We start from the raw sequence: 15,894 nt of genomic DNA, 5'->3' as shown, positions 1-15,894 counted from the left end.
GCGGGGTAACGTTGAGCGGGCTGGTGCGGCCGGTTTGTACCTGGCCCCTCGAGCCCGGTGGGTATGAGTTGATGCGGTACCGGACTGTATGGGTGTCGCAGGGGTCTGCAAGCCCGGCTCCCCAAGGGACACCAGCTCCTCAGAGCTACGGCCAGGCTATGTCCCTGAAGAGGCCTCAGTTGTGAGGGCAGCCTGGCCCTGCCGCTGTGAGCCTGTTCTGGTGCTGCATCACCTGTGGAGGCTGCAGACCTGCTCCCGGGCATCTGGCAGGTATTTACTAGTGGTAACTAGTAACTACGAACTGACAGTGCAAATTCCTGGAATTAGGGGATCTTTCTAGGCATTCTGTCAGTAAAAGAAAAATACTATCGAACAGTTTATTGTACTTAAAACTGTGATATTGCTACACTAGGAATAGTTTTCAAACCTGGCAAGAAATCTGTGAATCCGTGAGACACAGCCTGGTCCCCTGCTGATGATGCATTTCAGGTGGCTCCTGGGTGGTGTCCCCTGGTTGCTATTGATCTCCATGCCAGCTAGCGGGGAGCCACCGATCACTGTCCTGGGCCTGCTGGTCACACTATTGCTGATTGAGGCCAGGATGCTGGTGGCCTTCTTGTCCACCTCGGCACACACTGCTGGCTCATCTCCAGCCGCTGTCAATCAGCACCCCCGGGTACTTTTCCAGTGGGCAGTTTCCAGCGACTTCCCCCAGGGCTGGAGCCTTCATGGGATTGTTGTGACCCAAGCGCAGGACCTGGCCCTTGGCCTTGTTGAATCAGGGCAGCTGGCTTTAGAGTGCGTCCGCGTGTTCTGTCGCTGGTGCCGGTTGTGGAACGCAGTAAAATACCGGCAGGGAAGCGGGGCGGTGCTCCCATCGCCCTCCGAGGCGGATCCATGAGGCGAGGGGCGGGGCCGCGCACGGGAAGCTGCCACCGTCACCTGTTGCTGGCCGCGGTGCCGCGCCAGCGTAGAAAGGGTGCGGGGCGGCGTGCGCGCTCCTGCAGGCGAAGCGGCGGCGCGCCTGCGTGAGCCGGCGACAGCACGGCAGCGTGGAGGGGCCTTTTCCTCCTCCTTCCTCCTCCTCCTCTTCCTCCTCCTCGTCGCCCGGGAGGCGAGGGGCGCGCACGGGGGGGCGGCAGCGCGTGCTGGCGGCGGCGGGGGCGCGCACGGGCTCGGCGGCGGCGCCGCAGCGGGGGGATTGTTTGCGCCGCCGCTCGGGGAAGCGGAGCGCGGGGATCGGTCCCCGCCGCGCCCCCTCTTCGTCGTCGACCTCCTCCTCCTCCACCTCTTCGTCCTCCTCGTCCTCCCCGCGCCCCGCCGCCGCCGCCCCCGTTCCCCTGCAAGGCCCCCACCCCGGAGCCAATATTCCGGAGATCAAGCGCTACGCGGCGGCGGCGGGGCCGGCCACGGGGCCCGGGGCGGTCGGCGGGGCCGGGGGAGACCGCAGTGAGGCCGCCGCCGCCGCCATGGAAGCGCTGGGACCCGGTGAGAGGCGGGGGATGGCGCGGGAAGGAGGGGTCCTGGTCGGCTGAGGCCTGACGGGTCGTGGTCGGCACTGGCCCTGTCAGGCGCTGGGCCCGGCGGTGGGCCCGGCGGGCCGTGTCAGTGCGGGGAAAGGAGGCCGCGGGCCCGGCCAGAGCTCCTGCTGCCGTCCTCGGGCGTTCGCCGCTGGGCACCCGCCGCGGCCTCGGGCGGGCAGTTCGGTGGGTGATACTGGCTGGGCCACGGGTCCCGGGCAGGCCGCCCTGTGGCGTCGGGGCTGACAGGCTAGCGGGCCCGGAGGCGAATCGGCAGCCGCCGGCCGCTTCCCTCTAAAGAGGAACTGCAGCAGGTCGGTAAACTTTGCGAGGTTTGCATGGCCCCTTCCAGCGCCGGCTGCGGGGGAAGGTAGGTGCCCGAGCCACAGGGTGATTTCCCCGTCCGGGAGCAGGGGTCGTGGCCAGGCTGGGCTCAGAAGAAGCACATGTAGGGCTGTGGGTAATGCCTTACTGCAGATGAGTCCTGTAAACTGTTCAATAATAAGTTGTATTTTTGACATTGAGTGGTTATTAAGAGGTTAAGGTCATGACTCCTATTTTTTTTTTTCTAACATAAGATTTTGTTAAATGTTGGAGCTTTCTATATGGCATTTTCCTGCTTGTGACATGCTCTGTGATTCTGTCAAATGTTTGCGAGAGGTAGTTCTTGACCAAAGTGTTCTGTGCAGTTTATCTGTCAAGTTCCTGTTCAAACTGTTGGTATCACTGAAGTGAGGTTAGTTTTGATGTGATAGAAAATATTTATTGACACAAAGGTGCAGTTCCAGAAAAATCCAGATTTTAAGGTAGTGGAGAGCTGACTCGGAGAGGCTGCTGTTTATGTGTAGGATGCAGTGTTTGCTTTCTGACTTCCTACTACATAAGCAGATCCTCTTTCAGTTTAGTGAGTGAAACTGCTTCCTGTCTGAAGTAACGTGGTTGAGATGCTTAGTCCAGAATTGACACAGAGTAGAAGAAATTAAAACACTAACAGCAGGTATAATTTAACCATGGGCAGGCTGATCAGGTTAAAATCCTGATAAAATAAATGTAACTTGCAGGGCAGCCTGTCTTCAGTTGGGAAAACTGTTTTTAGCTCATTTCCTGGAATCCTTTGAGAAATAACTTCAGAAAGGAAAGTTTATTACCTCCTTTGATCTAACCCGACTGAGATCAGCCTTGCCATGCTTGTTTACAGAACTTGTCAATACCGAGGCAGGAAAATGGGTAAATATAGTTGTCATTTAATCTCTCACAGGAGGTCAGTGCCTGCACTTACTTCAGACTAATTAGCACAGGATTAATGGATCATCTCTCTAGTATCCAAATAAGCACAGCAAACTTCGACTGCCCTCGATGATTCATGCTTGTCAGGGCAGCTGCAGGGTTTTTTAATGCTAGCTGTGCCCCACAGCCAGTCTAACTGGGGCATGCTGAGCTGCTCCTGGAGGATCCCAGTCAGTCCTGTTGCTGCAGAGCCCATGAGATGTGGTGTGGGATGCCTGTGGCCCTAGCAGCCACCCTGCCACTCCAGCTTTGGGCTTGTGATGGGTGGGCTACAGCTGTTTACATGCTCTAAATACTCTGGGGTTAGTGTCCTCAGGCTGATGATTTTAACTGTTAATGCAGTAGCCATTGTATGTTTTATAAACTTAGTGGAGAAGGCTCCTTGGATTTTGGGCCTAGGTTAGGTTTATGATTGTGTTAAAGTTTATTGCTGCACCCAGGAGCGTACCCAGGTAGGAGTTTCATCCTCCCATAGCTTCCCTTCCCTTCTGATAGCAACTGTAAGCCTTTGACTTAAACGGATACAGGCAGATTGACACTATCTGCCAATGCTAAATTTGTTTTATGATTGGTTTATTATTGCTTTGTTGTCTTCTAACACATTTCCCCCCACTCCTTTGCTACTCTACAACAGATGGAAGAAGCTTCAGTCATGCTAAGCGCTGGCAGATGTAGACCAAATCCAAGAAAATGCTTGATGTGCAGTGTCAGCTGAGACTGAGATAGATTTTAAAAACATCTGTTTAATCTTGTTAACATGGTATCTAAGATCTTAACACTTAAGGAAGTTAACTAAAGGCTTAACTAGAGACCAGCTAGTTGTGTGAGACAGGTGTGAGTAATTTTTTCAAGCCTCCAGTAATTTCCTCCTTAGAACTGTTCCCAAAGCTCTTTTGTACAAACCCATTATCTTCTCCACATCCGTTCAGAGTCTATATCTGTCTTTATGTTTTCTCCCTTACTCTTAGAAAACCTAACCTTACCCTCACTCCCTCTTTTTGTTGGAATTTTAAATTGGCTGAAATTTTGAAAGGGAAAAGTCTTCCACTACTTTAAAAAAGTCTTGTGTTCATAATGTAAAGGAAGCAACAAAAATCTTTCAACCTAGATTCAGTATTGAAATATGGTTTTAATTTAGCTTAAAATCAAAATATCCCTTACCTATTTCCAGGTAATACCAATTTTCAGATAAAAACTGGGGGTTAGGTCCTAAGTATACCAGAAGTGACAGCCATTGACAGCTGAACTTTAAGCCTGTACTGAAAGTGATGAAAAAATGTGGCTTGTGTGGCTGTGGGCAGGTTCTAGAGGTGGTAGTAGGAATGTATTTATCTTTACATGGCATAAAAATATGTAAGATGTAAATGGTTGGATTCCATCTCAGGATTTTGTGAGGTTCATACCCACAGTCATGAATAAATGTCATTAGTTTTGAGAGTGAGTTGTGGCTCTGTCCTATGTGTGCTTTAGGGAACGTGGTTTTTTTACCTGGCAGTTCAGAGGAGCTGGAAGGCTGAGCCACTTGGAACACCTCCATTTGCAACCTCAGAAAGCTACTTAGGATTTCTCTCTGTCCTGTCAGATAGTCAGCCACAGTGCACCTGAAAGGATACAGCACTGAACGATCGATTACACCTCATACATATTTATTTGACTTCCCCAGGGCCCCCAGCAAGCCTTTTCCAGCCACCCCGCCGCCCAGGCCTGGGAACTGTTGGGAAACCCATCCGCCTCCTTGCCAATCACTTTCAGGTTCAGATCCCCAAGATTGATGTTTATCACTATGATGTAGATATCAAACCAGAAAAACGCCCCCGAAGAGTCAACAGGTAGGAGTCATTTAATTAAAAAGTGAAAAAGTCTCTGTGCCTCAGTGTAAGCAGACTGTTGATCCTGGAAATCCTTCACCCGCTGAAGGCCAGGGAGTGTCTGTGCGACGGGCAGCAGCTGCTGGGCACTGAACCATAATACAATATTCTCCTTATTGTTATCAAGATGTTTTGCAATTGGCCCTTCATCTGAAGGCTCAAGGAAATGTACAAAGCCTTGAACTACAGCTGGGTTTGTTTTCCAGTCCCTGATGATTGTTCCACAGCCTGTTACGCAAATGTGTGTTAGCAGCTGAGGGGAGGGAATTCAGTTTGCACGTTGATGCAGAGCCTCTTAGGGTCCTCATGTGGGTGCTCTGTCAGTAGAATCAACCCACAGAGCACTCCCCTCACCCCAAAGTAGATGCTTGTCTTTGCTCCTGTATTTGAACAGCTCTCCAGATCCCACTGCCTGTTTTGGCTGTATCCCTGCTCACAAAAACTTTTCCACCTCAGTGTGGAAACCTGGGTGTCTTGATCTGGAGGTGACTTTAAAAGCTCTTGAGCTGCTGCCCTGGGGCTTTTCCTGTGGCATTGTTGTTTCTCCTGCCTTGCTCATTTAAGAAAATAAAAGAAAGGAATATTAAATACTGTAAGACTATTGCTATATCTTCTGTTCTTCAACTTAACTCTGCAGAGAGGTGGTGGATACCATGGTGAGACACTTCAAGATGCAGATATTTGGTGATCGGCAGCCTGGATACGATGGGAAGCGCAACATGTACACAGCTCACCCCTTACCCATCGGCCGGGACAGAGTGAGTGTCACCAGGGGCAGGTCTATGTTTCTGTGGGGAAACTGTTACAGTGTCATTTGCAAAGTGTTCTTTTATTGAGATAAACCCCAAATGCTGTCACACCTCTTGGTGTCATCTTGGAAACACTAAACAGTGCCCATCAGGGATCTTTAGGAACTTAAGTGGTGTCTTAAGTTTCTAACTCCCAGCTCTTCAGCTGGAGAGTTTGTCAGTGAGTGTGTGAGCTAGCATTGTGCTCTTTCAGCTGCAAGGAGACTGACCTTATTTCACCCTGATAGAAACTTCCCTTCTCTCAGTTTTAACCCCCGTTCTGTTGCTAAATGATAAAGTCATTATGGATGACAAATAGGCTGGTTTGGTGTGGCTGCACCCTGGAGATACCTCCTCCTGTTCCATAAGGACAACCACATCAGCTGTACTGGCTTTTCCTGTACTGGCTCTTCCTACCTCTGACGGATTGCAGTCTGTAATGACCAGTCCTGATAAGAAACCAAACCCCATTCACTCTCCTCCCCAGGGTCTGGTTATTGGTGGTACAGTGCCATGAGGAACAGGTAGGATGAATTCACACTGACACTGTGAGAATAGTCCCAAGTGCTGTGCTGGAACTCTGAAATTTGTGAGTCTTCTTTATGACCAAGAGGTTTTCTTGCCTTTCTGTTTGGTTCTCAAGACATCTTGTTATGAATTGACTGACTTAAAAAAAAAGTTGACTCACAGTTCTCTAGAGCTTTGTTGTCATCATACTAATTGCTGTTTAAAATTTACACTCAAAGATACTTCAGTGCAGTTTCTGAGATTAATGATTCCAAGCTTTTGAAATCCTGTGGAAACTGATTGTAGTGTTTGAAGAAAGTTACACAGTGTCAAAAATACGGATCCAAAGAATACTAAGGAAAAAATATACCATTGCCCAGTGCTGGGAGGATCTGCAATCCATAACGAAAGCTTGTGCTTAATTCTGTTTTGTGTCAGGTGGATATGGAGGTGACGCTCCCAGGAGAGGGCAAGGACCAGACATTTAAAGTCTCCATTCAGTGGGTGTCAGTCGTCAGCCTTCAGCTGCTGCTGGAAGCTCTGGCTGGGCACTTGAATGAAGTTCCTGAAGATTCTGTGCAGGCTCTTGATGTTATCACTCGGCACCTTCCCTCCATGAGGTGGGTGCTTTGGGTGCCTTTCTGCCTGCCTTGATCTTGTGCCTGTCTTAACACTTGTGTTCATCAAGACTGGCTGCTGTTCTGCTGTTACTCTTCCCTAAGGTAGAAGGGATGAGGGATGCAGTTGTGTAATTCAAGCCCTGCCTTACAAATATGCACTAGAATAGGGAAATCTGATCTGAACATAGAACTTGTGTCTGCTGGTCATGTTTCTAAGGGGAATTTGCTGTAGCCAGCACTGTCAGGTAAGGTGCCCATCATGAATTAGCTCCAACAGTTCTGCTGTGCTATAGAAATGTGTTTTAAACAGTATAGGCAGAGATGTAAAAAGGAGTATTGGAAAGGAATGGTCAAAATACAAATTTTCTTATCTTTTTTCAGGTACACTCCTGTGGGTCGCTCCTTTTTCTCCCCCCCTGAAGGTTATTACCACCCCCTGGGAGGTGGCAGAGAGGTCTGGTTTGGTTTTCACCAGTCAGTCAGGCCTGCCATGTGGAATATGATGCTCAACATCGATGGTATGTAGGAAATTCTGTCTCACTAACGGAACAGAGTTCTTCCTGCTTCTAAATTAAGTCCTTTTTCATTCTTTTTTTTAAATCTTTAGTGTCAGCAACTGCTTTCTATCGTGCTCAGCCTATTATTGAGTTCATGTGCGAGGTGTTGGACATTCAGAACATCAATGAACAGACCAAGCCTCTTACAGACTCCCAGCGTGTCAAGTTTACCAAAGAAATCAGAGGTGAGGGCTGGTTCTAAAGCTGCTGCCACAAAGTGCTTGCAAGCCTGCTCGTAGTGCGTTGTGAGGAAAATGGGTAGAGCCCCTTGAGCAGCTGGCCTGTGCTTTTTTTTTTTTTTTGCCTTCATCTTTTTCAAAGGTGGCTCCTATGCCTGAATTTATTTAGGTGACTTTTGTGTTGGGTTTTCAGGTCTAAAAGTGGAGGTTACCCACTGTGGGCAGATGAAGAGAAAATATCGCGTGTGTAACGTGACCCGGCGGCCCGCCAGCCACCAGACGTACGTACACCAGTGGAGATGGGGGAGAATTCTTTACAGTGAGGGTGGTGAGACACTGAAACAGATTTCCCAAGGAGATTGTGGATACTCTCTGCCTGGAAGTGTTCAAGGCCAGGCTGGATGAAGCCTTGAGCAATCTGGTCTGGTGTAAGGTGTCCCTGCCCGTTTTGGGGGATTGGAACTAGGTGCTCTTTAAGGCCACTTCCAACCCAAACCATTCTATGATGAGTGCTTTCTTAAAGTCAAGAGCACCCAGTTCTGGAGGTGAAGCAGCTCTGTGGCTGTTCAAGAGTGTTTAGTTGTAGTAGAACAGAGGAATAATAAGCATTCAGACCTCTTTTATCGCCTTCCACCCAGGAAAACGGAAGCTGAATCCCTGGTTTTTAAACACAGTTAAGATTTTAAAAATAGCTATGAAAAATGCAATATGTAGTCTAAAAAACACCCAACCTTTTCATAGAGAAGAGATCCAATAGCTAAGGAAAAGAAATTTTCCCTACCATTTTTTCCATTAAAAAAAAAAAAAAATCTTGAAAATTCTAACCAGAACAAATGTCCTTTGTAGGTTTCCTCTGCAGCTGGAAAATGGGCAGGCTATGGAGTGCACAGTAGCTCAGTATTTTAAGCAGAAGTACAGTCTGCAGCTAAAATATCCTCACCTTCCCTGTCTCCAAGTAGGACAGGAACAGAAACACACATACTTGCCACTTGAGGTAAGAATCTGGCTTTCTCTTGCACTGTGGTGTCTCCTCTGAATGTAGAAGAGGCTGTAGGGGGATCTTCTGGCTTTCCAGTGTGTAAAGGGCTGAGCAGAAGGCTGGGGCTGGCTTTTTAGCAAGGTCTGTTACGGTTTAAATTAAAAGGGTGGGCATTCTAGTTACAAGGAAGAAACTTTTCACACTGAGGGTGGTGTGACCTTGTCCCAGGTTGCTCAGAGAGGTGGTAGGTGCCCAATCCCTGGAATCATTTCAGTCAGGTTGGATGGGTCTCTGAGCAATTTACCTGAAGATGTCCCTGCTCACTGTGTGGGGCCTGGATTAAATGCTTTACAGGTTCCTTTCATCTAAAGCATTCTATGATACAGTGTCATGCCACCCCTGTGTTCCATGCAGGTGTGCAACATCGTGGCAGGCCAGAGGTGCATCAAGAAGCTCACAGACAATCAGACCTCCACCATGATCAAAGCAACTGCAAGATCTGCCCCAGACCGACAGGAGGAAATCAGCAGACTCGTAAGTGGCTTTTCCAGCTCAGCAGTCTGTCTGTGTCACTGCCTGTGGCTCATCCAGTAGCACATGGAATCATAAACAGCATGACCAAGAACTGCAGAGGTTAAAAATTCTGTCTTCTTTAAAACAGAGACAGGACAAGGGCTAATGGGCACAGACTTCCATCTAAATATGAAGAAAAACTTCTTTGATTTAAGGGTGACAGAGCATGGGAACAGGCTGCCCAGAGAGGTGGTGAAGTCTCCATCTCTGGAGGCATTCCAAGCCCACCTGGACATGTTCCTGTGTGACCTTCTCTAGGGTTGGACTTGATGGTCTCCAGGGGTCCCTTCCAACCCCTACCATTCTGTGTAAATAGAAATCCTGTTCATGGCAGAGAGGACAGAGCCACCTGAAGTATTAGATGGAGTGACATAAATCCATTTCTTGTCACTAGGTGAAAAGTAACAGCATGGTTGGTGGGCCAGATCCCTATCTGAAGGAGTTTGGCATTGTTGTCCATAATGAAATGACAGAGCTGACAGGCAGAGTTTTGCCAGCACCAATGCTGCAATATGGAGGCAGGGTGAGTTCCATGCTTTGTAAAATGCCTTGTCCTGAGGTTGTTTGAACTCCTTATTTTCTCTGTCTTCTCGTAAGGCCTCCTCTGTATGAGCACTGTTCTGCTATCAGCAAAACAAGTACAGTTCTTTTGATTTACTTTTTATTTGCCTTTTGGTTTTTACCTAGAACAAGACTGTGGCCACACCAAACCAAGGTGTGTGGGACATGAGAGGGAAGCAGTTCTATGCTGGCATTGAGATTAAAGTTTGGGCTGTTGCCTGTTTTGCTCCTCAAAAACAATGCAGGGAAGACTTGCTGAAGTAAGTATTTCCCTCTTTAATTCAGGATCCCTATTTCAGGGTTTATTCTTCTCGTGTTTCTGAAGGATGATCTGCAGTATCAGTTGGTTTTAATGCATCTAATAAAAAGTAAAAAGAGGAACAGACAGTTCTGCAGTGTCTTAAGTGTTTACAACCTGGGAGGAGGCTGTGACAAAGTTCTTAACTTGATGGAAAAGCATTAAATCCCTCACCACTGAGGCCATGTTTCCTGCTCTGGAGGCTACATTCTACTCATATCCTGTTGTTTTTACAAATAACTGACTGTGGCCTTCCATTCTAAAATCTGAGCTATTTTTTTCCTTGACCTTCACTGCCTCCCAGGCAACATGTACCACTTTTTTCCCCCTCTTCCCTGGTCCTTCAGATTACTCTACAGAATCCTAAAGATGCAGATTGTGTGAACCTCTGAAATGTTCAGCCAAAATCACAGCTGACGGAATGCTTAGATAAGTTTGGTGGATGAATGAAAATATATCAGAGCCACCAGTATGAGTTTGGGAACCTGCCTCAGAACATCCAACTCCAAATGTATGTTTGTTTCCTCAAAACTTGTAAAATTTCAGCACCAAGCTTACGAAATGTCCTCCAATGGGATTAGAATCATTTGAGTTCCTCAGAGTGACAGAACTGCTAACAGGTAGTGACTAGTGTCAGCTTGGAAGGGCTGTGAAATAGCTGCAATAGCTTAGGTCTTGTTGATGAACCAAAGGCAAAGTGACAACCCAGTGAAAAGGGCAGGACACAGCCAGGTTTGTCATCTCCAGGAGCTTCACGGACCAGCTGCGCAAGATCTCCAAGGACGCCGGGATGCCCATCCAAGGCCAGCCCTGCTTCTGCAAATATGCCCAGGGGGCAGACAGTGTGGAGCCCATGTTCAAACACCTGAAGCTGACCTATGTGGGGCTGCAGCTGATCGTGGTGATCCTGCCCGGAAAGACGCCTGTGTACGGTATGGAGGGGAGGCTGGGAAGCGTCCATGAGTTGTGCAGAGAGTGGGCAGCTTGATCTGCACTTAGTAGTGGGAAGGAGGCAGAGCAGGCTCTGGGGAAACCCTTTAGTGGTCTTCCAGAGCCTGAAGGGGGGTTATAAGAAAGCTGGGGAGAGACTTTTTACAAGGGTTTGTTGTGATCGGATGAGAGGCAATGGATTGAAGAAACTAGAAATTAGGAAGAATTTCTTTGCAGTGAGGGTGGTGAGACCCTGGAACAGGTTGCCCAGGGAAGTCATGGATGCCCCCTCCCTGGGGCTGTTCAAGGTCAGGTTGGATGAGGCTTTGAGCAACCTGGGCTAGTTGAAGGTTGCTCTTCAAGGTCCCCTCCAACCCAAACCATATGAATCCATGAATCTGCTGTTTAAAAGGGGGGATTTGGCGATACGAGATACTTGTATGTTGCCAAAGATGGAACTGAGCATTTGTCAGGGAACTTCCAAGGATCTGAATTATGGTAACATTTGAAAACAAAAATGAATAAAAGAAGGCAGCTGGATCTCCTGACTTCAGGTAATTGCAACCACTAACTTCTCTTTCTGTCACAGCTGAAGTGAAGCGAGTTGGTGACACTCTCCTAGGAATGGCCACTCAGTGTGTTCAGGTAAAGAATGTGGTCAAAACCTCACCACAAACGCTCTCCAACCTGTGTCTGAAGATAAACGCAAAGCTTGGAGGAATCAACAATGTGCTGGTACCTCATCAAAGGTGAGATTTCAATCTAAAGCTCTCCTTCAAATCTGGCTTGTCAAGCCAAGGGGTGTCAGTTTGTTGTGTTAGCTGGAATGATACCTGTCAAAAGACTGCCTGCTTAAGAAATGCAGAGTCTGGAGTGGACAGAGCAGGATGCTTCTGCATTCACAGTCTGCCTAGTGAGCTGGGGATCATCTCTCACACAGTGGGTGTGCAAACAATCTGACTAAGGCTTTTTTTTTTCTCCATGTCTTTTTCCTGCCTTTGGGTTCATTCACTCTGCCTTTCATCTGCCCACCTCCTTAAGCACCCTCTATTTCCTTCCAAACTGGATGAAAGGGAGTGAGGAGGAGTGACTTCTGATAAGTGCTTGAACCTGCCTGCCTTTGCTCCTTCCCTTTTTCACTTTCTGTTCTCTCTGGGCTAAAAGAGCTTGAAGCAGAAAACTTTGTAAAGCTCCTGGCAATATTTTAGTTCTGTTGAGTGTTTTGGATACACTTGCCTCAGTTGCAGCATTTTTTTCCTTCCTCAACCCCTTCTTTGCATTACTCCTATTATTATTTTCCTTAATCAAACAGGCCATCAGTGTTCCAGCAGCCAGTGATCTTTTTGGGAGCAGATGTCACTCACCCTCCTGCTGGGGATGGGAAGAAGCCGTCGATAGCGGCGGTGGTGGGCAGCATGGACGGGCACCCCAGCCGGTACTGTGCTACCGTGCGCGTCCAGACCTCCCGCCAGGAGACCTCCCAGGAGCTGCTCTACAGCCAGGAGGTCATACAGGACCTCACCAACATGGTGCGAGAGCTGTTGATCCAGTTCTACAAGTCCACTCGTTTCAAGCCCACCAGGATCATTTACTACAGAGGAGGAGTATCAGAGGGACAGATGAAGCAGGTATTGTCTAATGATTTCTTGTTGCTTGTCCGAAGGGATTGGCCTCTGAAAAAAATCTATATTGTCGATTGCTTTTGTTATGGGGACAGTTAACAGTGTCACTGAGTTCTGGTCAAGCACAAGGAGGATTTCCTGGAGTACTGTGTCCAGATCTGGGCTCCCTAGTTCAAGAGAGACAGGGAACTACTGGTGAGAGTCCAGCAAAGGGCTATGAAGATGCTGAGGTGACTGTGAGGGGGCACGGCTGACAGACCTGGGGCTGGTTAGCCCGGAGAAGAGCTGCAATTATCCTGTTAGGTCATATTCCTTACAAACTGGCATTTCTGTGTGGAAAAAAAAATAATAGAATATGTATTGAATTCAGCACCTAATAATTGCATCTTCTACTTGTAGGTAGCTTGGCCAGAGCTGATAGCGATCCGGAAGGCCTGCATTAGTTTGGAAGAAGATTATAGACCAGGAATAACCTACATTGTCGTGCAGAAAAGGCACCACACCAGGCTGTTCTGTGCTGACAAAACTGAAAGGGCAAGTAATGTTGACTACATAAGGAGGAGGTGATGGCAACAGGAAAGTAGCTGTTGTTTGGTTAAATGGGGTGGTATCCCTTTTGCCCACTAACACTGAATCACTCTGTACAAGCAGCAGCAGTTCTGCACAGGAGCAGGTTTTCTGTACCAAAATAACCACTTCCTCCCTGGTTTTTTGTCGCTTTAGATGGAGCAGCCAGATGGAACAGCTTGTTCCCAGCCCCTTTTGGAGCAGGGATACTCCATATCCCTGTGGTTGTGTACCTGGAGCTGCAGCCTGGGTTTTTCAGGCTGGGATTCCTGACTGTAAACTGAACCAGTTGTTCAGTTTGTGGCCTGTGCTGTCTCTAGATGGGTTTGTAAGATGTGGCCCTGGCACAAATCCACAAGCCAACTAAGGAGCCTTCTTTAGGAGAATCCCAGGGTTCAAATTTGCTTTAAAAATGCAGATCTTGGGGGTGAGGGTGAACAAGGATGAGAAATAAATTTATTTCAGCAAACCTGCAGGTTCTGAAGATCCTAAATTACTTGTGTAGGCTTTATCCCACTCTGCAGTTCTAATGGTACTGGCAAGTATTTTCTTTTTCTCTGATGACACACCAGTTGGATTTGGTGAAGTTTCTAAAAATGAACTCTAAGAGAACATTTAATTCCTCCTATGTAAATGACCTTAAATTTTTTCCACCTTTCTGAGCAGTAAATTCTCAAACAGCTTTAAGCAGAGCCTACCTTAGGAGATGTTTTTGGGTCACTTTCAAAAAAAACCCATGGGCTAATAATAAATTTTCCTCACTAGGTGGGTAAGAGTGGCAATGTACCTGCAGGCACTACTGTGGACAGCACGATCACACATCCTTCTGAATTTGACTTTTACCTCTGTAGCCATGCAGGAATTCAGGTAACATTTCAGTTCTGCTGTGCCTAGGCTGCAGGACTAAACCCTTAGCATTGTCCTGATGAGTAATGTTGCTTCTGTTTATAGCTTGGCACACTTACAGCTGCATCAGCCCAGTGCCTATTTGGCACTTACACTTCAGTGCACTGGTAGAAGGTGCAGCCTTCAGGTACAAACTGTTTGTCAAAGGAGGTTCTCCTCCCCTTCTGCTGTGCCCCAGTGAGGCCACAGCTAGAGTATTGTGTCCAGTTCTGAGCTCCCCAGTTCAAAAGAGAGAGGGAACTACTGGAGAGGGTCCAGAGGAGGCTATGAAGGTGGTGAGGGGCCTGGAGCATCTATTTGAGGAAAGGCTGAGAGCCCTGGGGCTGTTGAATCTGGAGAAAAGCAGCTTGAGAGAAGATCTGATCAATGCTCAGCAAGAGCTAAAGGATGGGGTGCAAGAGGATTGGGCCAGACTCTTCTCAGTGGTGCCCAGTGGAAAGACAAGGGACAATGAGCACAAACAGGAACCCAGAAGGTTCCATCTGAACAGGAGGGAAAACTTCTTTGGTGTGAGGGTGCTGGAGCCCTAGAGCAGGCTGCCCAGAGAGGTTGTGGAGTCTCCTTCTCTGGAGAGATTCCAAACCCAGCTGAACATTGTGATCCTGGGCAAGCTGCTGTAGGTGACCCTGCTTTTTAGCCAGCAGGGTTGGATTGGATGTTCTCCATCCCCACTGTGCTGGGGTTCTGTGTCATTCTGTGTTTCTGTGGCTTCTGTCCAGCTGACTGCTCATGTGTTCTCTGCAGGGAACCAGCCGGCCCTCCCACTACCAGGTCCTGTGGGATGACAACTGCTTCACAGCGGACGAGCTGCAGCTCCTGACCTACCAGCTGTGCCACACCTATGTCCGCTGCACCCGCTCTGTCTCCATTCCAGCTCCTGCCTACTACGCCAGGCTGGTAGCATTTAGGGCCAGATACCATCTTGTGGACAAGGATCATGACAGGTAAGGAACTGTGCCTTGTCTTCTTGGTAGCCAGATACAGAGGTGAATTACAGATATTAGATACTAGAAAGAAATTCATTGCAAGCGAGGGTGGTGAGACGCTGGAACAGGTTGCCCAGGGAAGTTGTGGATGTCTCCTCCCTGGAGGTATTCAAGGCCAGGTTGGATGATGCCTTGAGCAACCTGGGCTAGCGGGAGGTGTCTTTGCCCTTGTGGGGGGTTGGAACTGGATGATCTTGAAGCTCCCTGCCAACCCAAACCGTTGTGTGAATCTGTAGACTGTGTGGCCAGGCTGTTGATGGCTCCTTGTGTGCATTGGTTTTGCAGTGCTGAAGGCAGCCACGTGTCAGGACAGAGCAACGGCCGCGACCCTCAAGCTCTGGCAAAGGCGGTGCAGATCCACCACGATACTCAGCATACCATGTATTTTGCTTGAGAGCTTTTTGGAAGATGAAGCAACACCACCAACCTGTGCAGTCCTGAAATGATTTTGAACCCCTACTGCTCCAGCAAGGGCCTGGTTGATTTCAGGCTGTCCACTACCAGCAGCTCAGAACCGTCGCACTGAATCTGTCCATCGCAGCAACGTCTGATGCACCAACACAATTGAGCCATTTGTTTCATTGGGTTGTTTTGGTTTTTTTTTTTCAGTACTAGAAATTCACAGACTTGTCTTTTCTGATGCATTGGACTGAATTTTTACCTCAAAGAGAAAAAAAAAAAAAAAAAGGCGCAAAAGGTTTGATCATGCTGAAATTTTTCAAGGGACTTGGCACGAAAGGTTTCTTAGTGAACGTTTTGCTGTCGTTTTTAAGTTCTCTTCTCATCCCTTGAGCCTGATCATGATGACTGCTTCCCCGTCTCCGTGCACTGCTTTAGTGAGTACCTGTGTGATGGCAAAATGGTTTACTCCAGTTAAAACCTTCTATTGTGTGGGGCCATAGGTTTTTTTAATGGAGATTTTAGACTTCACTACTGTAAATGCCTTTTAACCAACGTAACTTTCACAGGTATTGCAGGTTTTTTGTCCTTTTTTTTTTTTTCTTCTTAATTAACCTTCAAAAAAAAAAAATCTCTGCAGACTTGGGGCTGCAAAAAAAAAAAAAGCAATTGCACTATAATGCCAGTTTCAAATAGGTGGTTCTTGTTCTGTGAATGTGTAATATATAAGCAGATAGTGATGCCTGT

The 15,894-nt window shown here is 47.9% G+C and overlaps 1 protein-coding gene across 1 annotated transcript; it reads left to right on the top strand.

The window, feature by feature from the left end:
- Positions 1-1,469: 1,469 nt before the first annotated feature.
- On the top strand, positions 1,470-15,142 carry LOC128977735 (protein argonaute-4). The gene is made up of 18 exons (XM_054395391.1): positions 1,470-1,488; positions 4,471-4,636; positions 5,313-5,433; positions 6,409-6,590; positions 6,972-7,108; positions 7,198-7,332; positions 7,520-7,607; positions 8,173-8,320; positions 8,720-8,839; positions 9,273-9,401; positions 9,566-9,699; positions 10,485-10,669; positions 11,257-11,416; positions 11,980-12,295; positions 12,689-12,823; positions 13,622-13,723; positions 14,507-14,706; positions 15,034-15,142. Exons 1-18 carry the CDS (start codon positions 1,470-1,472, stop codon positions 15,140-15,142), a joined length of 2,586 nt encoding a protein of 861 aa, XP_054251366.1.
- Positions 15,143-15,894: the final 752 nt, after the last annotated feature.

Source organism: Indicator indicator, chromosome 33 (assembly GCF_027791375.1).
Source record: "Indicator indicator isolate 239-I01 chromosome 33, UM_Iind_1.1, whole genome shotgun sequence".
In the NCBI taxonomy this organism is placed as follows: Eukaryota; Metazoa; Chordata; class Aves; order Piciformes; family Indicatoridae; genus Indicator; species Indicator indicator.
Note: the sequence above shows the minus strand (reverse complement) of the source record. Positions and strands in the feature narration are given on the sequence as shown.